We start from the raw sequence: 12,061 nt of genomic DNA, 5'->3' as shown, positions 1-12,061 counted from the left end.
TTCCCTTTTCATTTGATCACCCAGGAGTCCAGAAGAGCACAAAACCATATTCATCCTCGGTCAAGAGGAAGGAACGATAAAAGGCAAGAAAGACTGGGAACAAAAATGTATGACGATTCGGAACAAACCCAAAAACTTTGAAATCTCATCACATTGGAAGAATTCTTCCCCATAAAATTCTTCCAAAATGAGTTAGCAGAAGCTATTCACATGGTCTCTTGTTACGAAAATCATGACAAAGAGAAGGAGGTCGACCATGGTGGTCCAGATGAGACTTTGTCATCTTTGAAGGAACTCCAATCTCAGTTGATGAAGTTGAACCCTTACAATCCTCCACCTCATCAAGAGAAGTTCTCACCCAATCTCTTGAAAAGCCAGAGATGTACACCCCTTATACCAACGCACTTCAACAAACCCAAGAATGTTGCGCGTGCTCTCCAAACTTATTTTTCACTGACGAGGATCTGTTGTTAGGCTCTAAGCCCCACAATCGTCCACTTTATGTCTCTGGTTATGCTCATGAACAAAAGATCCATTGTATTCTCATTAACGGAGGTTCAGCTGTTAATATACTATTGAAAATGACGATGAGAAGACTTGGTCTTACTATGGAGGAATTATCGTATAGTCATTTGGTCATTCAAGGTTTTAACCAAGGAGGACAACGTGTGATCGGCATGATACACTTGGAATTAATCATTGGAAAATTGACAAGCAACGTTTTGTTCCATGTCATTGATGCCAAGACAACCTACAGCATGTTGTTAGGACGTCCATGGATCCATGGAAACAGAATAGTACTGTCAACTTTGCATAAATGTTTCAAGTTCCTTCAAGGTGGAATAAAAAAGATCAATGCCGACTTGAAACATTTTATTGAGACTAAAGCTCACTTTGCTGACGTAAAGTTTTATGTAGAAGATGACATTCCTAATGAAATTCTCCCAGTTGAGATCCCGTCCACGGAAAGCAAGCAGGGTGAAAAGAAGCATGTTAAATTCATCACTGGAAAGGATATTCATTCACCAAGAAAAGGCCCAGAATGTGGAAATAATCATTCTAGTGAATCTACTAGTAATTTAGTGAGAGTGGAAATTTCAACGCCTTCCAACAACCCTCTATTCCTTCGTTATGTACCATTATCATGTCGCAAGAAAGGACAATCACCATTTGCAAAATGCCTTCAATCTACAATAAACATAGGAAGGCCTCCTACAAAGCTAACGATGGAGGATGTAGCCATATTGAAAGAAAATCATGCCATGCCTTTAACTTCATCCACAAATCCTTTGCTCTCAAAGCCACTAAATGGATTCGTGTGGTCTTCACAAAGTCTAACAGAGCATGGTATTCTACCAAGTAAACAGACAAAAGAAGGGTTCGACCCAAAGGCATATAGGCTATTAGCCAGAGCGGGCTACGATTTCTCAAAACAAGGGGACCTAGGGAAACTAATTCCAGAAGTCACCAAAGAGAAGGTGCATGGCCTTAACAAAACACAAAGGAAAATGCGGCTTGAAGGGCATGAAATTCCTATCCCAAAGACCAGATTAGGTTATACTTTAGAACAACCAGCTCAGGTATGGATCAAGAAAAGAAGAAACACTTCAAGTTCCCAATACATAACAGTGGAGGTCGGCAAAAGTTCAAATCAAAGAAAAGATCACTCTTCATCATGCATCTTGATGTTCAATTGCATCAAGGCCTCATGGTCACAAATCACAGTGTTCGACAGGTTAAATACAGCTTGCTTAACATAAAATCGAGACACTCTTGCATGTAGATCAGTCTTTGATCATTTGGGGGGCAACGTAAAGGCCCATTGATAGTTGCTCTCACAACTCAATAAACTTTGAGGTTCAAAAGGAGGAGAAAGCTAATGATGATATCCGCAGTAGCAGTCCTTCACTTGAGCAAGTTAATCACTTGTCCACAATGAGTAAATTGAAGAGTATCATCCACATTTCATATTACAGTAGAAGAGTTTTAGATGTTGAAGCAACCAATGAAGAGGTCGATGAAGCTACCCCAACCTTGGAAGATTGGGGAGAGACTATAGTTGATGAACTTAAAGAAATCGATTTAGGAACTACTGAAGAACCCCGACCAACTTTTATCAGTTTACTTCTCACTCCTGAAAAAGAAGAAGGATACCTTAAGCTCCTAGTAGAATATAAAGATGTGTTTGCTTGACTTACAAAGAAACGTCTGGGCTTAATCCAAGTATTTCTCTACACCATTTGGTAGTAAAGAAGGGCGTGGGCCCAGTCAAACAAGCACAAAGACACTTTCGGCCGGAGCTTATCCCCCAAATAGAAACTGAGGTCAATAAGCTAATCGAGGCGGGCTTCATTTGTTAAGTGTAATACCTGGAATGAATCGCTAACATTGTCCTTGTCAAAAAGAAGAATGGACAAATCCGGGTGTGCATGCATTTCCCAAGGATGATTTTCCATTACCCATCACTAAGGTCATGGTTAACGCCACTACTAGTCATGAAGCTTTATCTTTCATGAATGGTTCTTCAAGTTACAACCAAATTTGAATGAATCCTAAAGACAAAGAGCTTACAGCTTTTTGTACTTCCAAGGGAATTCACTGTTACAAAGTAATGCCTTTTATACTAAAGAACGCGGGTGCTACTTATCAACAGGCCATGCAAAAGATCTTTGATAATGTACTTTATAAATACGTTGAGTGTTATGTTGATGATCTTGCAGTTAAAAAAAATGAAGGGAAGACCATCTGGTAGATTTGCAATCCGTGTTCAACTGCCTAAGGAAGTATCAGCTTAAAATGAACCCCTTCAAATATGCTTTCGGCGTAACATCTGGGAAATTCCTTGGTTTCATTGTAAGGCATCGCGGTATTGAAATTGACTAGTCCAAAATTGAAGCTATCTAGAAAATGCCAGAGCCTAAGAATCTGTGAGAACTTAGAGGCTTGCAAGGAAGACTCCCTTACATATGACGATTTATCTCAAACTTGGCTAGCTGATGTCAACCTTTCAATAGGTTAATGAAGAAGGATGTGCACTTCGAATGGGATGAGGCTTGTAGCAATGCTTTTTCAAGCATAAAAAGATATTTGCTTAATCCTCCAATTATAGGTACTCCTATCCTAGGAAAGCCAATGGTGCTATACATCGCGGTGCAAGAAAAATATCTAGGTGCTCTTATGGAGCAAGAAAATGAAGAGGGGAAAGAAAGAGCTCTTTATTATCTGAGTCGAACTCTTAATAGGGCTGAATTAAACTATTCTCCTATTGAAAAGACGTGTCTTGCTCTTTTCTTTGCCATAGACAAATTGAAGCACTACATGCAAGCATATACAGTCCATTTGATAGCAAAGACAACCCGATTAAACATGTCCTCTCCAGGCCTATGGTTTCAAGTGGTATAGCTTGATGGGATCCTACTGCAACAACATGACCTTGCTTTATTCCACAAAAAGCTGTCAAAGAACAAACAATGGCAGATTTCTTTGTTGATCACCCAGTTCCATCTGATTAAGAGTTCTCTGATGATTTCCCCAATGAAGACGTATTTTACATTGAAGTAATGCCACAATGGATGATTTTTTCAATGGGGCTGCACGTCAAGAAGGAGAGGGGGCAGGTGTAGTGTTTGTTTCTCCACAACGGCAAATACTTCTATACTCGTTCTCATTAAGTAAACTTTGCTTTAACAATGTAGCCAAATATCAAGCATTAATTATTGGTCTACAAATGGCCATTGAGATGGGCATATAGCAACTCGAGATCTTTGGGGATTCCAAATTAATTATAAACCAAATCTTGGAACAATGTGACATCAAGAAAGAAGACTGTATCCCTTATTTCAAATACGCGAAGAAGTTGCTAGCAAATTTTGAGGCCATCACACTAGAGCATATACCAAGGAAAGAAAATAGACAAGCTGATGTTTTAACTAATTTGGCTACTGCCTAAGCATTATCCTAGGAAGAGATAATCAAAGTTGATGTTTCCCAAAGGTGGGTGGTACCTTTCATGGTTGAAGAAGAAGAAGAAGAGCAAGCCAACATTATTTTTGTATGCCTTGTTGAAAAAGAAGATTGGTGACAAGCGATCATTAAGTACCTTCAACATGGAATACTCCTGGATGATATATGCCACAAGATTGAAGTTCAACAAAGGGCTACTCGATTCATTTACTATAAGGACACTCTTTTTCGCCGTTCATTTGATGGTTTGTTTCTCCATTGCTTAGAAGAGAAGGAGGCTAAACAAGCCTTAAAGAAGGCTCATTCTGGAATATGCGGGGCACACCAATCAGGTCCTAAGTTACACTACAAGATCAAACGAATGGGTTACTATTTGCCTACGATGGTGCAAGATTCCATGGAGTATGCTAAGAAGTGCGAAGCTTGTCAGTATCACCCAACTAAAGCTTCTTGGCCTTTTGATGCATGCGGGCTTGACGCAATAGGGCCATTACCAAAGTCATCTAGTGGCCATTTGTACATCTTAGCTACAACAGATTACTTCTCGAAGTGGGCGGAAGTTGTGCCTCTTAGGGAGCTGATGAAAGAAATGGTGGTCAATTTCATTCGAACTCATTTGATCTACCAGTATGGTGTCCTTCGCTATATCATAACTGATAATGGCAAACCGTTCTACAGTAGGCTGATGACAGAGCTATGCGACAAGTTTGGTTTTAAATAGTATAACTCCTCCAGGTACAATGCCCCGACAAATGGACTAGCTGAAGCATTTAACATAACACTTGGTAGTTTGTTAAAGAAGGTGGTATCCAAGACAATAGCACTCTTTCTTCAATCACAAATCCCATAACAGTAGCACCATTTACAAATTTGAACAAAATTAACTAGTTGCACCACCATCTTCAAATCCAAAACCCACTAACATTAACACCACCACAAATAAAATAGGGGAAATAAAATCAAGTAGGAGAGAAAGAGAAAAGAATAAATCCAAGTGTGTAGTGAAAGAAGAGTGAAAGAAGGAGAAAAAAAAAGAAACAAAAAAGAAGAAAGATGGAGGAGTGGAGATAAGGGAGAAAAAGAAAGAAAGAAAAAAAAATAATAAAAGAAAAAAGAAGTCTGAAGAAGCTACAGGGAGACAAGGGATTGATAAGGTGAGTGGGGGTAGGTGGGTTTTGAATTTTGAATTTTGACCTATAATGGCATTTGCAAACATTGTTATAGGTCCATTATTTAAAAAAAAAAAAAAAAAAAAATCTCTAGTTCTGATATATATATATATATATATATATATATATAGAAATGATATGTTCACAATATTTTCACAATATTTTTACAACAAATCTTAAGTGGTATGTTGTTACTGGTTGTTATTGTTGGGTAAAAAAGTAATCTTAGTGTTAAGTTCAAATTCACAACTAACCACTTATGATTTGTTGTGAAAATGTTGTGGACGTATCATCTCTAATTTAAATATAAATATATAATAATATATACATTTATATATACATACATATATATATATATATATATATATATTCTAGAATATGCCATAGAATATTCTAGGCATATTCCTAATATATGCCATTCTTTGTTGAACTGCTAAAACATTTGGATTTGGTTTCATTTTTTATTTTTATTTTTTTAAGTGCCTATAGTGGCAGTTGTCAAACACCAATATAGGTCCTTCTCTTACAAGGGCCTATAGTTGCATTTGACAAATGCCACTATTGGTCTTTTTTCCTCTAGCCCTTATTAAAAAAAACCCAACCAAAAAAAAAAAAAAATGAAATAAAAAGTGCAACGCCACTACAGGAGGGCCTATAGTGGAGTTTGTCAAACAATACTATAAGTCTTTTTTCTCCCCCCTGGCCCTTACTAAAAAAACCCAACCGAAAAAAAAAAAAAAAAAAAAAAAAAAAAAAAAAAAAAAACCTCTTATATAGGCCCTTTTTAAAACTATAGTAGGTCCTTTTTAAAAATTTTTTTTTTGTTAGTTTTTTTTTTTTAAGGACCTATAGCAGCGTTTGTAAGACCAAGACAAATGCCACTATAGGCCCTTGTAAGACCAAGACCTATAGTGGCGTTTTAAAAACACTACTATAGACCTATTGTTTTAAAACGCCACTAAAGGACTTCCTGAACATAACTATAGATACGCCTATAGAAACGTTTATAGAAAACACCACTATAGGGTACCTATAGTGGCGATTTGACAAATGCCACTAAAAAAATGCCACTATAGATCTAGTTTTTTGTAGTGTGAAACAGAGAGGAATTAAACTCTTATATTTAGTTATTTGAGGATACAACTTTACTTCAATGTTTTTTTAAACATAATAACATAATGAATACATGTAATATTTAGTGGAAGTCATGAAATAAATGAAATTGAAAAAAAAAAAAAAAAAAAGCCATAGCAAAAATACATGGTATTGGGACATTTGCCCAATATGTGCAAATAAAAAACTGTTGGGAGGTACACCATGCCTTGCTCCAAGGGCTTATAAGGCATGCGTGGGGGCACTTCTCTAACTGATGTGGGACTAAGAGTGTCAAGCCTCAAAGAAGTGAAAATCCCAAAGACCACACTCAGGGACGAGGACAAATCCTTGCGGGCTTGGCTCCCCAAAGAGGACAATGAGCCGAGTGTGCGGGGAAAAAACCCCCACACTATCTATTATAAAAAAACAAACTACAACACAAAGCATAAACATGAGAGCGTTGGAAGAGTAGCACATTGTTGTCATCCACAATTTTCTCATTTTCATCATGCAAAAAAGATGACAAATAAAACACAGTAGTGCCAAAGAAAATGATAGGGAGAATGTAAGCTTAACGGGTGTTCAAGGTCTCAAGGGAATGAGCCATGAACACAAATCTTTAACTACAACTATTCTAAGAAAAGCTTTAAAATGTATAAAGAAATATTTACAACGTCAACTTTTATTGTTTTTGAAAAAATATATTTTTTTAGAAAAATTTTTATTGAGAAGTTTTTTGAACATTTTAAAAAAAGGACCCTTATACATATATTTTCTAAAGGAATTCCAATGTGGCAAAGACTATTTTTTTGAAGAACTTCTTTGTTTTTTGGGGCAAAAATTTCAGATTTTTATGAAATAGGAAGAAAACATTTTAATTTCAATGTAAAAAAATAAAAAAAACACATTTTGAAAACACATTTTTTCAGATTTTTTTTTTAAGGAAGCGAGAAAAATTTTTTTTATAGAAAATCTCACATGTAAAAACATTTTTCAACGTGATAAACACATTTTTTGAAAGCATTTCCCCTTTTTTTGGCGAAATTCGGATTTCTCTTTAGAAAGAAGAAAAGGAAAATCAATTTTTTTGAAAAAACAAATATTTGAAAACACATTTTTTTAACGTGGTATAAATGTTTTGAAAATGTAAATTTTTTTTATGAAAGCATTTTCTCGAAAAAAAAATTATGTAGTAAAAACTTTTTGAAAACATATCAATTTCGAATTTTTTTTTAAAAAGATTTTTTTTTTTTAATTTTGAAAATTCTTTGAAAGAGAGGGAGTTTTTTTTCTTAAAAGAAAACTCACTTTTTTATTTGAAAGACTTCACATTTTTTAGAAAGAGGATGAAGAAGTTTTTTTTTTTTTTTTTTAAACAAAAAGCATTTCCTAAAAATAGTGTGTAAAGAAGTTGTTTTACCCAAGTGTATTATTTTATGGCAACATTATTAATGAGAAAAGTAAAGGAACACAATAATAAAGTTCAGAAAATAAATTGCAAGGAAAGTAAAGTGCTGAAATTTAAATGACATTAAAGTAAGGACAAAACTTAGGTATAGTACCTTAGGTGCTGTTCTTTAAGTTCCCCTTTTAAGATTTAGCCATGTGACTACTTAACTAAAAAATACACTTACATCCCATGAAAAAAAAAAAAAAAAAAAATCACATGACAGAATTTTAAAATGGGAACCTAAGGAACAGCACCTATGTACTGTACCTAAGTCTTGCTCTTAAAGTAAAGAGCTAAAATTTAAATGACGTAAAAAGTAAAGAGCTAAATTTAAAGTGCAGAAATATTATAAAGGTTCATTGGAAAAAGTTTTATTTTATGTCTCTCTTAAATAGATTTTAATCTCTTTCAACCCTTATGGGTTCTTCATCATAAAGAAAAGGGAGTTCTAAGCCATCAACCAATCTTATGAGACATACTCATATTGTACTTTATTTGAGGTTTAAAAACCATTTAAGAGAGAGGAGATAGAAAGTCTTTTTTGTTTATTTAGGTGTCTATATATATATATATATATAGGTGCAATAAAATAAAAGGGGAGAGGGATTGCTTGAAATTAAAGAGATGACATAAAAGTAAAGGGGAAGGGGATTGCTTGAAAATAAAATGGATGATGACATAGAAGTAAAGCAAGAAAAATAAAAACCCTAGATACCTAGGTGGGATGGGATTTGTTAGGACATATGTGATTTGATGTTAGGAACATATGTCAATTTAAAATTAGCTAATCCTTTGACAAAATGCACTTTACTTGTAATTTGGTAAATCTAAGATGTGTTTAATACTTCAATGAACAAGGTTTCAAGTTCAAATGTTAAAACCATGCAAGTCTGTCCAAAAAATAAGTGAGAAAGTGCTGGATTTTAAAACTCGATAGCTAGCATCTATCAAGGTTTAAAAAAGTTGCTAAAGCCTGAAACTCAATAGCTAGCTCGATAGATACCCTATCTGTCAAGATTTATGAAATTCAGTTTTTCAGAGCTAATTTCACTCCAATCCATGAGTATGTGTTTAGGCTTTCTTTTCTCAAAACCCTAAACATATATAAGGATTTGCCTAATTCATCTTTCTATTGAAGAAGTTACTGTGTTTGTACACCTTAGGGTTTTGTGACCAAGGAACTTCATGATTTTCATTGTGTGATAAACTAAAGAATTTTGCAGCCAATATCTTTCTCAAGTTGGTGATTAAGTCGCGTACTGGGATCCGCACATATATTAGTTAGTCACTTATTGGGAGCCATGCATTGAAAAAGAGAGATTGTTACTACAGAACAAGTCCAATTGAGTATTGGAGTAAAGATTCAACTGTAAGTTGATATAAGGTACTGAGATTCCTTTACTTATAACCGCTTGTTTTGATAATAGTGGATTCTCGAAAGTGGTGACCTTAAAATCACCCGATGGGGTTTTTGTCGTGTAGGTTTTCCTCATTCGTAAACAAATCACCGTGTCAATTTAATTTCCGCTGCATTTAGATTAATTGGTGATTTGTTTGTGTTACCACACGTATTGCATGCTAATTGAATTAATTAATTAACTTGGCTAATTAATTTGTTAATTCATCACAAGGGTTTAATACATTCTTGGTTTATCAAGATTTCTTCACTCTAAGGATACTTCCCATACAAATCCTAAGAGATGGTCCAATACCCATCTAGGGAAACAACACAATATCACAAACAAGCAAATAATAATATGAACATGGAGATAAAGAGATATATTTAAAACAACATAGGGATTTAAAGCAATTGGGAACAATAGACAAGATAAAGAAAATGATTTCATACATTGAAATATGATGTTACATGAGAGAAAGAAAGAAACGGGATGGGTGTAGTTATGGAAAAACTACCCATCCCTACAAGCTTACCCACAAATATTACAAGTAAAAAATAGGAAGAGGCTTTTTTTTTGTGATGAGTTTCCTAGAGAGGAGAGAAGAATTTTTTTTGAATTTCTAGGGTATTTTTCTTAGAATTTTTCCACTCTTTTTCTTTTTATTTCCTTATTTGTTTCCTCTTTTTCTCTGTATTTTTTCACAAAAATGATGAGGTATTTATAGGGAAAGAGGCAAAATGGGAGGCTAGCTAGGTGTAACATGTTGTTTGGAGGCCTTTCTGAGCTCCGTTTTCCTTAAACTTTATATGCCTAGAAAGCTCTAGATGTCTAGTTTCCAATGGTCCTAAAATTGTACAATTTGGAGCAACGGTTGTCAAGTTATCGCGCTTGGAAGGAGGATGACGCAATGCTAAAAAAAATTTGTGACGTTTTTCCTTAAAAAATTTGCATCTTCTAATTTGAGGTAGATATCATCGAGCCCTCTTTATGAAAAGTGGCCAAGACCTTGTTCTTTAAGATATTTAAGCCAGATCACTCTAGTTCCTACCCAATCAGCAAATTTATTGCATGAAGTCGGCTCAAAAACTGCTTGCTTTTCCTTAAAAAAAAGTGAGATTTTTATTACAGCTTTTGGTATTTTGGTGATATCTCATCCGTTTTAACTCTGATTTTGGCCCACAAACTATCATTTTGAAGGGAAAAATATGCCCTACGAGACGATCCAAAGTTCAACATGATCCAACAATTGGATAAAAAAGTCAACCTTTTGACCATACCCGTAGGGGTTTTGACCTCGATTGCTATGAAAAGGGTTTTTAAATGTTGTGACCATTTGATCCACTATCCAATTATGTTGTATTTATTTTTACCCTTTTTAGACTTTGAAAGATTCCAATGTTTTGAGATTGCTTCTTCAGCATAACCAAAAGATCATGCGCTTGCTGCCACCACATATTTTTATTATGCTGGTTACTAAAAGGATTTAGGTATGTTTTGTTAGGGCATATGTGATTCACTTATTAAGAACATATGTCACTATTTTATGTAATTGGCTTATCCTTTGACAAAATGCACTTTATTTGTATTTGGATAGATCTAGGATGTGTTTAATACTTCAAGAAACTGTGTTTCAAGATCAAGTGTTGAAGACATGCAAGTCTGTTCAAGATTCAAGCTGAAGAAGTGTTGTTCATTAAAGCTTGACAGCTAGCTATCCATCAAGCTTAAGAAGTTATTCCAGCCCCGTGGCTCGACAGCTGCTCAACAACATCTTGACAGACAACTATCTATCGAGCTTTATGAAAAATAGAATTTCAGTTCCGTTTTGACTCTAATCCGTGATTATGTGTTTGGGCCTTCTTTTCTTCTAACCCTAGACATATACAAGGATTATTTTAAGAGCCTTCAAAGTGTACACTAGTTGCACAAGTGTTGAACAAAGTTTGTTCAAGCAATTTGTAACTAGAGACAAAGTTTTGCCCTAGTTCATCATTCTTGTGAAGAAGTTGTTGTGTATGTGCACCGTAGGGTTTTGTGACCAAGCATCTTCTTAATCTTCATTGTTGGGATGAACTGAAGAACTTTGCAGCCAACAATCTTCTCTAGTTGGTGATTGAAGTCACGTACTGGAATCTGCACATTGGCTAGTCACGTACTTGGGAGTCGTGCATCGAAAAGGGAAAATGTCACTACAGAACAAGTCCAATTGGGTATTGGGGTAAAGGTTCAACTGTAGGTTGTATAAGGTACTAGGATTCCTTTACTTGTAATCGCTTATTGTGATAATAGTGGAATTTCGAGAGTGGTGACCTGAAAATCACCCAGTGGGGTTTTTGCCGTTAGGTTTTCCCCATTCGTAAACAAATCACTGTGTTATTATTTTCCATTGCATAATTAGTTTATTGGTGATTTGTTTGTGCTACCACGTGTTTGCATGATTAATTAACTTAATTAATTCACTTGGCTAAATTAATTGGTTAATTTATCACAATGGGTCAATTCGTTTTTGGCTTATCATGTTCATTTCATATGTCACTCCCATTTTTATTGTGACAATTTGAGTTTAATTCAGAACACTCGTATAATGATATCTTCCACAAATGAACCACGCACGTTAAGATTGATTGCCATCTTGTTTGACATCGCCTACTTTAGGTTTCTATCCAATTGCTCTTTGTGCTTTCTCAAGATCAACCTACAAACATCTTTATTAAGTCACACCCTACAGTTCGTTTTTGTTCTTTATTTGACAAACTAGGTTGCTCTCTTGCCTTCTTCAATTTGAAAGAGGCTGTTAATGAACAAGTCCATCGGGCTCTAAGCCCATTGTACTTTACTTGCCCATTACACGTCTTATACTACACATATTGTAAATATGTCTAACATAATTCACTGAATTCAAAAGAATTGATTCACAATTCTAACAGTTTTATTAATTATACTGGGCATATACGTATCACCCTTATTTAAAACTTTACTGCACA

At 35.0% G+C, this 12,061-nt stretch overlaps 1 protein-coding gene across 1 annotated transcript; it reads left to right on the top strand.

The window, feature by feature from the left end:
- The first annotated feature begins 210 nt into the window (after nt 1-210).
- LOC115990386 lies at nt 211-2,193 on the top strand. Its single transcript, XM_031114224.1, has 3 exons — nt 211-382; nt 475-1,580; nt 1,867-2,193. The coding sequence occupies exons 1-3, from the start codon at nt 211-213 to the stop codon at nt 2,191-2,193; spliced, it is 1,605 nt and encodes a 534-aa protein (XP_030970084.1).
- Nucleotides 2,194-12,061: the final 9,868 nt, after the last annotated feature.

The sequence above is a fragment of the Quercus lobata genome, chromosome 5, assembly GCF_001633185.2.
Source record: "Quercus lobata isolate SW786 chromosome 5, ValleyOak3.0 Primary Assembly, whole genome shotgun sequence".
Lineage (NCBI taxonomy): Eukaryota > Viridiplantae > Streptophyta > Magnoliopsida > Fagales > Fagaceae > Quercus > Quercus lobata.
Note: the sequence above shows the minus strand (reverse complement) of the source record. Positions and strands in the feature narration are given on the sequence as shown.